The following is a 13,324-nucleotide window of genomic DNA, read 5'->3' on the forward strand; positions in this document are numbered from 1 at the left end:
ACCAGAGAGAAAGGGGGGGAGGAGAGAGATCTGCCATCTCCAGTTCATTCTCCAAAGAGCTGCAATAGCCAGGGCTGGGCCAGACTGGTCTCCCACATGGGCAGCAGGGGCCCAAGTACCCGGGCCATCCCCCAGTGCTTTCCCAGGCACATCAGCAGGCACCTGGGTGGGAACTGGTGCAGCCAGGACTGGAACCGGTGCTTTGTAGGTGGGGAAATTGAGACTCCCACAGGCTAAGGAACTTGGGCCAAGTTCCTTACTGGTAAAGTGATAAAGTTCATAAAGTGCAGGAGCCGGAACCTGAACCTCCCCCGAGGGAACTGCAGGTCACTGAGCAGGAAAAGCCGAGGCTCCGTGATGGTGGCAAGCGGGCATGGGGATCTGGACGAGTGCCCGGTGACATGTGACAGAGAAGTGGACAGACACCACAGCCTGCCAGGGCACAGAGACAGCCCTGGGGCTTGCGCAGGGCAAGGAAGACCCCAGGTAGGAGCTGGGCCTGGCTGGATGAGAGGCTACCCCAGCAGGTGCGAGTGAAGGCAGATGAGGTGTGAGGTGGCTCCCCAGGGAGCTTGGCCAGGGCGTGTCGGGCTGGGGGACCCAGCTCTCAGGACCCTTCTCACACCATGAACATCAGTTTTCTCTCAACACCTGTGGGCACCAGAAGACACCTTGATCCAGGAGAGCAGACAGGGTCTCAGGCGACCCTGGGGCACCCCCTCCCAGGCCACTCATCACACATCACTCCTCCCATCCAGTGGTGCCCGTAGCTTTGCACCTGACCATCAAAGCTCCCTGCCTAACAAAGGTCTTTTGTCCTTGAATGTCCAGGTGCCAGAGGGGGTTGGACGGAGTGGGGGTTGGGAGGCTGAAACACTGGCAGGTTCATCCTGTTCCAGAGAACTGTGATGATTAATGCGACTGCAGCTAGATGGCCTGGTATCACAGAATCTAAAAGGAAGAAGAGTTGCTGGCCATCAGCCATCATGTGCTGGGCCAGGCCTGGAGCCATTCCCTGGTGTTCAGCAGGTGGCTTTCCTGCTGGCTCCCAGGGCTGGGGGAGCACCAAGGTACTGGGGTCAACTCAGGATCCCCACTGGAGGGAGCAGCACCCCTAAACTCTGAAGAGCCTGGGACACATGGTGCCTTCCCACATAGAGTTCCAGCTCAACGTGTAAGCCTCGGAGGACTGAGGGATAGCCTTCTTTCCCCTCCTCTCCCAGGACGCTCGGAACAGTGCTCCCAGCTAGAGACAGGCTTTGTTAGTGAGGGTGGGGTCTGCGGCTGTGACAGACCCCAGAATGAGCTCGAGTGGAGCTCAAAAGAAGAGAAGTGCCACTTGTGCTTGGGGCCAGTTCCAGGCAGTGAACTGGTTAACGAAGCTGCCCCCTTCTCCTGGTCATCGGAGGAGACCCGGAAGTGGAACACATGCCTTCCAAGGTCTTTTGGGGTTGCTTCCACTCCCTTCCTGGGGGAGGTGGTGGAGGGCGAGGGTGATTGCGCAGAAGCTGCCAGAGAGAAGGTTCTTAGAGGCCAGGCCTGGAGGTGCGGATGCTGCCCTTCACTCTCCTTCCTTCATGAGACTCATGGACGCTCCCAACTGCTCAGGAAGCAGAGAACCGTCTGCAGCAAGGGGCCAGCATGTCTCTGCCTTGGGGATCCAGGACTTCGGCCTCCCGGTTCCCTCCTGTCCCCCCCTGCTCTGGCCCTTCACTGCACCTGCTCCCACAGCTTCAACAGAGGCACCCGGCTGCACCCGCGGGCCAGACCTCAGTGTAGATCTTCTCCTAGCCTGGGTGGGGCCACCCTGCCCGCGGCCCCTCGGATGCAGGGAGGCGGCAAGGCATGAGATGAGTGGTCCAATCCGCTCTTTGTTCTCTTGGGCACTTAGGTAGGAAATCTGACCGTGGGCCATGTGATAAGGACAGCCAGACACCAAAGGTCATGGAGAGGAAGGTGAGAAAGATCTGCATGGCCAAATGTAAGCTACAGCAAGAAGGAAGGAGAGACGGGGTGAGATGCAGATAAGGATGTGGAGTCATCACCAATCCCTCGTGTCCTGTGGAGTATCCCCAGGTCAAGGAGCTGCCTGGCGCCTGCCTGGGGGTGTCTGAACATGAGTCCTACCTTGTTTAGGTCCAACGAGGGAGCCTATGCGCCCTGCTAGCCAGAAAGCAGCACTAAAGCAAGGCCAGCACAGAAGGGCCAGCCAGCTGTGTCCCAAGAGCAGTGCTCTCCACCTGGGACAAGGGCTTTGCTGAGAAGCACCTGCCCGCCAGGCACTGCATCCCGACCTTGCCCTTCTGGGTGGGACCAGGTTCTTGCCAGAGGAATGCGAGCAAGAGTGACAGGTGTTCGTGCTGGGCTGCAGCTTCCTTCCTCATCCTAATGAAGGAACAGGCGCGGCTCGGGCAGCAGGGTGGCCCGGGCAGGAACAGCACCAGAGCAGGCTGGCTGGGGCAGCCCCTTGAGGTCAGGAGACCGGCTGTGTGCAGGGTACAGAGCTAAGAGGCAAAAGTGTTGAGGAGAACGGGATCCTCTCTGACAGAGGGGGGTGATGAAAAGGTATGGGATCCAAACTGGAACTACTGGTGTGAATACCTGGCATATGACACAGAGAAAGAGAAATACACGTACCTGTGACGGTCTGCCCACTGAGGGGGCCTGGCGGCAGCAGCACCCCAGCACAGCAAGCACACCCACGGCCTTGACCTTGGCTTCTAAATACCCATCTCCACTGACAAGAACCCTGGAGAAACGGCAGAGTCCGGTGAAGGTACAAAGTAGCCGAGACGATTTTGTTGCACAGGAAGCGCTAAGAATGAGGGGGCGATGTACCCCCGCTGGCCAGGTACACGGCAAGTACAACATCAAAATAAATGCTAGCGGATTGTAACCCAGTGAATGACACACAAACAAGCGGAGATGATGCCACTTACAGAGGAACTCCACCTTATACACGCAGGGAGAACGACGGAAAGGGAAAATCACCTGCTGGCAACCAGTGCAGTCATTCAGACAGGAAACACCGATGGATGCTAGACGTACTTGGTGAGAGTGGAATAAGGAACAGTAAATTTACAGTCTCCAAGGACCCCCGCACTGGGGCCAGGACTGAGCTGCCACCGGTGACGCTGGCATCCTGTATCTGAGCCAGAGTCCAGGACGCAACAGGGCAAGTAGGCACACCTCCTGATCTCTCTGGAACAAAGAACGTCACAGGGACACTTGCTGAAATTAGATGGGGCCTCCAGGTGAAGAGCGTATAGGGAGTCGTGTAACTTCTCTGTGAGTCTGAAATGGCTGCAAAATAACTTGGGGGGCTGGCATTGTGGTGCAGAGGTTAAGCCACCACCTGTCGTGCCAGCATCCTGTACTGAAGCACCAGTTCAAGCTCCCGCTGCTCATCTTCCAATCCAGCTCCCTGCGGCTGCACCTGGGGAGGCAGCAGATGATGGCCCAAGTGCTTCATTTATTTGAAAAATAGTGTCGGGTGGGGGGGGGAGATAGAGATAGAGAGGGGGGGGAGGGAGGGATCTTATATCCATTGGTTCCCTCCCCAAATGCCTGCCATAGTCAGGTCTGGTCCAGGCTGAGGCCGGCAGCTCCAGCATCATCTCCCACATGGGTGGCCCCTGTCACCCACATGGGAGACCCGGATGAAGTTCCAGGCTCCTGGCTTCAGCCTGGCCCAGCCCCAGCCATTGCCTCCACTTGGGGAGGGAACCAGCAGATGGAAGACCTTTTTCTGTCTCCTGCTATCTCCATCGCTCCATCAAATAAATACAGAAATCTTTAAAATAATAAAAACAAGAAGCACGGATACCTTCTCCTTTCTCTCTTATCCCACTCACCAGCCAGTTACAGAGAACCTGGCAGAGGAGGCCGAGACCCCAGATGCAATGACGAGAGCCACAGAGGGAAGGAGCCTGGGTCCCTCAATCACTGTGCACTTCCCAGGGGCAGTACACACACTTCTGTCATCGTGGACCACGGGCCAGGCTGGGTGGGTGTCGTCTTTCTCTGCACTTTCATAGTCCATCCACCTCTCCACCTGAGGTCCCAGCACCTCCAGGAAACGTCATGCCCCAAACTCAGCTGCCCCACCCCACCCCGGCCAGAAGGCTGGGCACCAATGGACCGCTCTCTCTGCTTTCGCCCCACAAACAGTCAGTTCCAGCTCCTGCGTTGTCACTTGATCTTCCCACACCCACCAGACCCGCCTTAGCTGTCTTCTTCAGGGCCACATTGGCTGGTCCCGGGACCTTGGCCTTGTTCCTTTCCAATTTCTCTCTGCTTAGCACTCCCAGAACAAGCAAGTGGGTCCACGCTTCCTACCCCAGCTCCTGATGCTCTCAGCCTACGACTCCCCACCTGTTTGCAGTTCACTTGGTGAACACTGAACTCTCCTTTCTACAGTTCAGTGCCCAAGACACCTGGATGAAGCCTTGGTCACTGTGCCATCTGTTTATGCCAGGAAAAAAGCCTCCCAGGCCTTCCTCCCCGCAAAGCCAGACCTCACCTATAGCCTCCCACGGCTGCTAACTTACTATGCGACTTCAGGCTAACCTTGCCTTCTGGACACATTCCCAGTCAGTAAGGGCAAGAACATACACCATCATAGGACTGACCGCTGGTTACCCAGGGGTAGCACTTGCTAGGTGCTGGAAAAACAATACTCCAGGGCTCACACCCTACTTAGAATCAACCCCCAGCTACGCCCCAGTGGCATTCCACCTGCCTCGGACAATCATTTCTTGCAGGGCCCTGGACACACAGGTTGGTCTGGCCTTATTCACCTTTAAACTCCCCAACCTCCACCCGCCCGGGGTCCCAGCACAGACACCCGCACATCCTGGCTGCTGCTGCCAGGCCAAGACCACCGCCTCCCAGGAGCTGCAAGTCCCACACAGCACTGACAGCACACAACCGGCTTCAGGACTGAACTGGCAGGAGAGGACTCGGGGAGACCCTACCCTGCCCACGCACAGCACAGGCAAGGTGTGTCTCTCTGCCTGAGGCTTGCCTGTCCCAAATCAGCTCTCGAAAGAAAGAAAAAACAGAATCTGATGGACATGCAGAATTTCTCCAACAGAACGTGTTTATTCTAAAGGCCCAACCAAACACGTTCCAGCCACGATCCCTGAGACCCAGCTGGTGAGCCGGGAGGCGAAGGCACTGTCAGAGTGAAAGCGCCACAGCGCTGACCCTCCTGGGTCTGGGGGGTCAGAGGGCTCTGGCTTCCGCCCTTCCCCTCTCTGGTCTTCAGAGCAGGGCCTCCCCGCTCAGGTGTCCTGAGGCGGCCCGAGCCCCCTGTCAGCCCCGCCTCAGACCCAGGGGCAGACCCAGGGCAAGCAGCTGTGCCAGGTGGCCAGTACTTGGGTCCCTGACCAGTGGCTGCCTGCGGAGCAGACACAAACCCGGGGCACCGCCAGCCTTACGGTCAGCATCTGCGCCGCAGGCCTGGAGCTTGTGCGCAGTTGGACAGGGCTCCCCCAGCGAGAAAGTCGCACCACTTCATCACGTGCTGGAGACAGGAGGGAGAGCTCAGCCATGGACCCTCAGCAGGCTGCCTGGCCGGGGACCCACGAGGCGGGCCAGTCAGCTCCACGGCCCAGAGCCCACTGTCACCTCCTTACTTCTCGTGGCACAAACGGCTGCTTTGCTCCCCAGAGGGCGACGCGGCCTCAGAGCTTGCTGCGCGGGGGCTCGAGGGGCCGCTGCAGCCGCCACACCACCCTGACCGGCTCGGCAGCGTGGTCCAGCTCCCGGAAGCCGCCCAGGTCGCCGGTCTCACCGTACCGCTGCAGAGCCGGCTGGAGCAGCGTGATAGGGATGCTGAAGTTCAGGTGTGGGTAGGTGGCCCCCGTGGTGTTGTCTCGGGTGTTGCTGGCGACGATGCCTGTGAGGGTCGGAGGGCAGAGGACGTGAGCCAGGACCAGGGAGGGGAAGAGGACCAGCCCCTTCCTGGGACCCCCAGGGTCCTGCAAGTGCCACCTGCTGGGGTCACCCAACAGTGACTCCCTATTTCCTGCTACGTTAGTCAGAATTCTGTAGGAAGTCCTTTGCTCATCTCTACTTTAATCTTTGGGTGGGTTGGAACCCAGTACTCCATGGGTTTTGCTGTCTGGGTTGCTCCAATAGGAGCTCCCTTAGGCTGCCTCCCACTTGCCATGCCCCCATCTGATCTACTGTCAGCACGTCCTGTCTGACACAAAACGCTCCCAACTTATCTTGTTTATTTCCCTGCCCCAAGCTCAGAACCAGTAGGCTCGTAGGTCCTTTTTATTAGCAAATGGTATTTAGAAACCAACATCTGGGCTCTAGATGCATTCATTGCAATGTGGGTGTCACTGCTTCAGGGCCTTCTCAGGGGGCTGGGGTGGGCGTCAGGTGCAGCAGTTAAGTCGCTGCCTGGGGTCTCCACGTGCCACTTGAGCGCCGGGGTCAAGGGGTCAAGGCCCCACTCCACTTTCCACCAGCTTCCTGCTCAGGCACGTCCGGGGGAGCAGCACATGATGGCTCCAGTACTTGGGTCCCTGACCCCCGGCTTTGGCTGTTGCAGGCCTTTGGGGAATGAACAAGGGTACAGAAGGCATCTGTCTGTCCGTCTCTCAAAGAAAAAGAAAATAATTTTTAAAAATTTTAGAAAGAAATGACAAAGGCTAACACAAACCTGCGGTGCTGGACAGGGGCTAAAGGTTTCTGTGTGAACTCGGATTGCTTTCATCTGTACACACACAGATATCTGTGTGCACAGAGATGCAGCAATCCACTCAAGGAGAACACAAAAAGGGCCACACCTTCCTGTGCAATACCAGGGCACTTCAAAGTTCTCAAAGTCCATGTGGATTTTTTTTTTAAAGATTTATTTATTTATTTGAAATTCACAGTTACACACACACACAGAGAGAGAAAGAGAGAGAGAGAGAGAGGTCTTCCACCCCATGGTTCACTCCTCAGATGGCCCCAATGGCTGGAGCTGTGCTGATCTGAAGCCAGGAGCCAGGAGCTTCTTCTGGGTCTCCCACACAGGTGCAGGGGCCCAAGGACCTGGGCCATCCTCCACTGCTTTCCCAGGCCATAGCAGAGAGCTGGATCAGAAGTGGAGCAGCCAGGTCTCAAACCAGCGCCCATATGGGATGCCGGTGCTTCAGGCCAGGGTGTTAACCCACTGCGCCACAACACCGGCCCCCAGATTTCTCATAATACCTATTTTCCATCAACATTCTGAAGACCCCTTGGATGCATGGATTTCAAATTTTTTTGTGGGGGCTGGCGCCATGGTGCAGCAGGTAAAACTGCCACCTGCAGTGCCAGCATCCCATATAGGTGCTGGTTCAAGGTCCAGCTGCTCTACTTCCAATCCAACTCTCTGTTGTGGCCTGGGAAAGTAGTAAAAGTAGTAAAGGATGGCCCAACCATCAAAGAAGGAGGTACCTTTCTCTAAAGGGAGGAGAGAACTTCCACTTTGACTATGACCTTGTCTAAATAAGATGGAGTTTGTGAACTCAAGAGGCTTCCATTGCCTTGGCAGCTCATGACAAGAGCCTCGGGTGATTACTGATGTAATAAATAAGAGTGTCAATTGTTAAATCAACACCAAGAGTCACTGTGCACTTACTCCATGTAGGATCTCTGGCCTTAATGTGTTGTACTATGCAAATTAATGGTAAAACTAGTCTTCAAACAGTACTCTATACTTTGTGTGTCTGTGTGGGTGCAAACTGTTGAAATCTTTACTTAGTATATACTAAGTTGATTTTCTGTGTATCAAGATAATTAAAAATGAATCCTAATGAAGAATGGGATGGGAAAGGGAGTAGGAGATGGGATGGTTTGGAGGTGGGAGGGAGGTTATGGGGGTGGAAAAACTGCTATAATCCAAAAGTTGTGCTTTCGAAATTTATATTTATCAAATAAGTTTTCTTAAAAAAAGAAAGGAGAAGAAGATGGCCCAAGTCGTTGGGCCCCTGCACCCATGTGGGAGACCCGGAGGAAGCTCCTGGGCTCCTGGCTTCAGATCAGCTCAGCTCAGGCCATTGCAGCCATCTGGGAGTGAACCAGTGGATGGAAGACACCTCTCTCTCTCTCTCTCTCTCTGACTCTGCCTTTTTGCAACTCTGCCTTTCAAATAAATAAATCAATCTTTAAAAAATTTTTTGAGTATGTGTAACAGGTGAAGCCACACCTGCAACATTAGCATTCCATATGGGTGCCAGTTCATGTTCCAGCTGCTCCACTTCAGATCCAGCTCCCTGCTAATGCATCTGAGAAAGCAACGAAGGATGGTCCAAGTGCTTGGGCCCCCGCACCCATGTAGGAGACCCAGAGGAAGCCCTCGGCCCCTGGCTTTGGCCTGGCTCTTGAGGTCATCTAGGGAGTGAACCAGCGGTTGGAAGATCTCAGTCTTTCCCTCTCACTTAATTCTTTCAAATAAACAGATAACTCTTTTTAATGTAATTTTTTTACACCAAATAATCTTTTAATTCCACTTCCCATGAATGTCTGGAACTCCTGCATGTTAGGAGGTCAGCTGCATTCCTTGGCGGCCACAGTCCACTGAGGCTGAGTGGTGTTCCCCTGGTTGACCCCTGACCCGCCCTTCCACTCCCTCTTTCCTCACTTGCTCATGAATTTCACAGGTCAAACAAGACTGCGGTTCCACCATGGATCAGGCAGAGGGCCAGAGCCCAGATCCCGTCCCTCCCGGCTCAGCAGCTGGACAGCCTGGGACTAGGACCAGCAAACTCTGGGCCCAAGACAGGGGCCCTCCCAGGGCTGGACAGGGAGCATCCCCCAGGGGAGAGCCAAGGAGCTCCTTACCCAGGAGTCGCCCTGAGCGCGGGGAGAACAGAGGTCCCCCGCTGGAGCCGCCATGCACGGCACACGTGGTCTGCAGCATCACCGGTGTGTCATCCACTTGCACCACAGCCGACAGGATCCCCGAGGTCACTGAGGGCCCGCAAGCCTGGCCAAAGACGCCGTAGGCCACCACACTGACAGCCTCGCCTGCCGGGGAGGGAGAAGCTGGGGCCTCCTCTGTCCTGGCAGGAGGCACACGCCCGTGCCCACCCGTGCCACCCTCACCTCCAGAAAGCCTCTCCCAGGTCCCCCCACTGCTGGCCACGGGAGGAGGCCAGGAAGCAACTGAGCTCCTGGCACTGCGTCTGGTCAACTCTTCTCTGGGAGGCTGTGCCCAGTCTTGTGCCCTGGCTACACTGGCTGTCACTGGGGGTCCCCATGGAATTAGCACCCATCTCCTGGGACTACGACATCCCTGGTGGACGTGACGATGCGGGCACCTTCCTTTCCCAGGTGCGTTGACCCTGCAGGACAGGGCCTAGGGCCACGTGCTTAATAGGCAACACATCCCCTAGGCCTCACAGGGCCAGAAGGAGGGCACACTAGCCCCATTTCAGAGTTGTGGAAGCGGGGCAGAGAAGGCTTCAGCAGTCTGCCCAAGGTCACCAGTGGCAGAGGACAGATGCCAATCCACGCACTTGTACCCTCCATCACATCACACGGCTGCCACCATCTGGGTGTCTGGTACGTACGTGGCTGCATCACAGTCTGCTGCCCAAACCACACCACTGGAGCCACAAACGGGTCACCCACCTTTCTGACCACCTCAAGAGTTGGCTCCCCAAGCCCAGCACCCTGACCCCACATGGCTGCAGGTCCTGGGGAAAGGGGAAGCACTGTGGGGATGCCCGCCCATGCCGCCCTGATTCACTGATTCAGCCGTGGCGTGGAAGCGAGCCGGCCCCTGGTCCGGCAAGGTCAGAGGCCCAGCCCCTGGCGGGGCCCTTTGTCTGTCTTTACCTTCGCTGAAGCGCTCGGTGGGTACAGGCATGGCAATGCCGTCCAGGGCCTCCTCCAGGCTCACCACTGCTACGTCATAGGGAGAGGTCTCCTGGGTGGCAAACAGCACACGTCCCCAGACTGCCACAGTCCTGGGAGCGAGGGAGACAAACGACAGGCTTAGCTTTCTGACCCCTGGCTCTGGGGGAACTAGGAGTCGAGAGGGACGACAGCAGTCACGGAAGACCTGGTGTCAGCCCTGAAGCCGGCCGGCCAGGACGCTGTGGACGCAGCTCCTAGCCACTCTGTGGGGCTCAGACGCTTGCAAAGCGACCTGGACACCTGGCAGTGCGTGACGCAGGCATTCTCAGGTTCACAACCCTGCAAGTCAGGCACTGGTCTTATCTCTGTGAGATATCACAGCTGAGCCTCTGAGAGGTTCAGTAACTTCCAAAGGCTACAGAGCAAAGGGTAGGGGCACAGGCCAGGGTGCTTCCTCCCCTGGGTGGGGGGTGGGGGGACTCTGTGCCCACGTGCCAGCACACAAGCACCAGTCTCTGCTGCAGACCCTGTGTCAACTCACAGGGAGGCCGCTCGGACACAGTAAGTGGCTTGCCCAAAAGGACACAGGGCTGTCCTACCACACAGTCTGCAAGGGTAGTTTCCAGCAAGCCCGGGAGTTTCCCTAGGAGCAAAAAGCATGGTGGCAGCAAGGCCCCGGGGCTCACACCCCGAGGAAATCCACATCAGTCTCCCCCATCATTTACTGCTGCCCTGCAGGCTGCGAGCAGGACCGGGTGCCGACGCTCATGGGCTGGGCTCACCACGCCAGGCCAACCTCAGCAATTCACTAGAGGCGCACCAGCACCAAGGGGCTATCCCTCTGTGGGCTCGCCTGAGCTGGACACCTGGGGCCACAGAAGCAGCAGAACATACTAGAAAACCAAGCCAAGACAAACAGAGTTGCCGCCCCCACGGCGGGGCCTGGGGAAAGGAGAGGGGGGCAGAGGTGCCCTTCCCTGCAGGCAGTTGGACAGTGACTGTGACTGCGGCCAGTCCTAGCCCACCACGGGGCACGATCCAGCCCGCTGCCTGGCCCCCACCCTGCGTTCAGGACTGGGGAAACTTTCTTCTCCATCACTTGCCGGCCATACACAACCATCGACAACACTCAGCCTGCTGCAGGTGCATTGAGTTCCCAGCCCCACCTGCGGTTGCCCCGGCAGCTGCCACAAAGACACTGATTATGACGGGCTCAGCAAGGCCAGGCCTGGGTGCTAGAAGCGTGGCATCCTGCCCAAGCTGCCCTCGGCTTCACAGGGCTCCCGCGGAGGGTCCCGGGTGTCCACCCATGCTACCGAAGCACCGGCGCGCCGCCAGGGAAAGGGCCACACGACCCGCAGCCTTGCGGGGGCCTTACTTGGGAGCATCACAGCGCACCAGGACCCTGGAAGCCTCCCGAGGGGCTACGTGCCGGCAGGTCAGCACCAGGCGGGGTGCCACGGCCACTCCGGAACCCCACACGGCGCCGCACTCCACCAGCACGGCGGCGGCTGCCCACGACGGCTCGGGGCTTCGGAAGGGCAGGGCGCGCGGGGTGCCCAGCTCCGGCGGCAGGAAGGCGGCCAGGGCGGCCTCGCTGGGGCGCAGGCGGCCCAGCGCGGCGCGGGCGGCGCGGATGAGCGGGGCGGCGGCGCAGAGCAGCGTGAGGCCCACCCACTCGCGGGCCTTCCAGCATAGTGGCGCCGCCACCAGCGCCACGAGCGTCCCCGCCGGCCGCGCCGCGAACACGCCGCCGCCCTCGCTGCCCGGGAGGCAGCGCGCGTCGGTGAGCAGCAGCGGGCCGGCCGCGTTGCTGAGCACGCCGCGGCTCAGGGTGTTGAGAAAGATGTCCGGACAGAAGGCTCCGAACGGCGAGCCGCAGGCCAGCAGCGGCGCGCCTTTGGGCACCGCCCCCGGGGACGCCACGGCCACGGCCACGGCCGGCCCGCGCTCCGCCGCCGCCCCCGGGCCGGGCTGCACGCGCAGCAGCGCGAACCAGCCCAGCGCCCGCAGCTGATCCTCCTCGTCGTCTTCCGAGCCCTCGTCGTCCGGCGCCACACTCGCGAAGCGCCACTGCTCGCCCTCCGCGTCCCCGAAGAGGCGCTCGAAATGGGCCCGGAAGGCCGGGCAGCTCAGCAGCAGCAGCAGCTCGGCGGGGCGCGGGCACTGCAGGGGCCGGCCGCGGAGCCGGGCTGGCGGGCTGGGCTCCAGGCCGGCGCACTGCGGCGTGCACAGCCCCGGGCGGCCCTCGTCGGCGCGGCCGTTGGAATCCGCGGCCGTTGGCGCCCACTGCACGTGCAGGCGCAGGTCGTCGCCGCAGCTGTCGCCGGGCAGGAAGACGGCTTCGGCGGCGGCCAAGGCCTCACTGCCAGCCCGAAGGAAAGGCAGGAAGATGCCCCCATGGCACAGCACCAGGCCCGGGTTGCGGCTCAGGATCACCCCGCTGCAGCTCCACGATCCCGCCTCGGGCTGCTTGGCCCGGGAGGCGCTCACCACGCAGCCCACCTGCTCGGCTGCTCTCATGGCGAGTCCCCACTGCCGCCCCATGGCCTCGGGGGACCGAACACCCGGGACCCCGGCCCGCTGAAAGCCTCGCAGCGCCGCACACGGCCGCGAGCGACCCGCACAAGCACGGACTCGCGTCTTCCTCGTCGAGCTGGATTGGTTCAGCCCCAGCCGGCCCGAGCCGATTGGCTGCGGGTGAGCTGCTTTCCCCGCCCTCTTTGGGCCCATCCAATCCGTGGGAGCCGCTGTCACCGCGGGACGAGCTCCGGGAGAGTGACAGGCGTCACCGCGAGAAAGGCGGGTGGGCGGGTCCCTCCCTGCGTGTGCTGTCTCCCGTTTGCGGGAAAGAACAGAAACAAGCGCTGACGTGGCTGCACCTGCCCTGGTCGTGACAGGACCTTCAGCCTCTGACCCCGGCTAAGAAAACTGTGGGATTTTGAACGTAACCTCAACAGCAGTCCACTAAGTGTCATAGAATTCACAAAATTAACCTCCCCCGCCAAACCGAATTTCATGGAAAACACATTTGCTGTTCTAAACCAAATTGCCGGAGGCGGCTCCCGTCAGAAACCTGAACACAGCCCTGAATTTTGCAATATGCACGTTTCACACAATGACGTTCCCCACCAGCCCTGAGGATTCTACACAAGGCCAGAATGTTGATGGTGCCAGTTCTGCGGGCCATGCAAGCTGTCTCCAAGCCCAACTCTGCAGCTGTAGCGCACAAAAGCTAAAGGCAATAAAATAAAATAAAATCTTACACTGAAAGGTGAATTTCATGTCGCTTTCATGAGTCATAAAAAATAGTAAGTACTCTTAATGTTCTCCAACTTTTTAATAATGTATAGCCTTTCTCACGTCACAGGCCACGCAAACACAGGCAACGGGGGCAGAGTCAGCCCACGAGCCATAGCTCGCATCCGTCACCTAGGACAACTTAAAACTTGCCTACTTTTCCCAGCAAGTACCCTTT

The 13,324-nt window shown here is 58.7% G+C and overlaps 1 protein-coding gene across 1 annotated transcript; it reads right to left on the reverse strand.

Annotated features, from left to right (window-relative positions):
* Positions 1-5,083: 5,083 nt before the first annotated feature.
* TYSND1 (trypsin like peroxisomal matrix peptidase 1) lies at positions 5,084-12,587 on the reverse strand. The gene is made up of 4 exons (XM_051823831.3): positions 11,225-12,587; positions 9,826-9,956; positions 8,827-9,012; positions 5,084-5,902 (listed from the first exon to the last, which is right to left on the reverse strand). Exons 1-4 carry the CDS (start codon positions 12,577-12,579, stop codon positions 5,688-5,690), a joined length of 1,887 nt encoding a protein of 628 aa, XP_051679791.3. The 5' UTR covers positions 12,580-12,587; the 3' UTR covers positions 5,084-5,687.
* Positions 12,588-13,324: the final 737 nt, after the last annotated feature.

This window comes from Oryctolagus cuniculus, chromosome 15 (assembly GCF_051225735.1).
Source record: "Oryctolagus cuniculus isolate XC-2025 breed Fujian yellow rabbit chromosome 15, ASM5122573v1, whole genome shotgun sequence".
NCBI lineage: Eukaryota > Metazoa > Chordata > Mammalia > Lagomorpha > Leporidae > Oryctolagus > Oryctolagus cuniculus.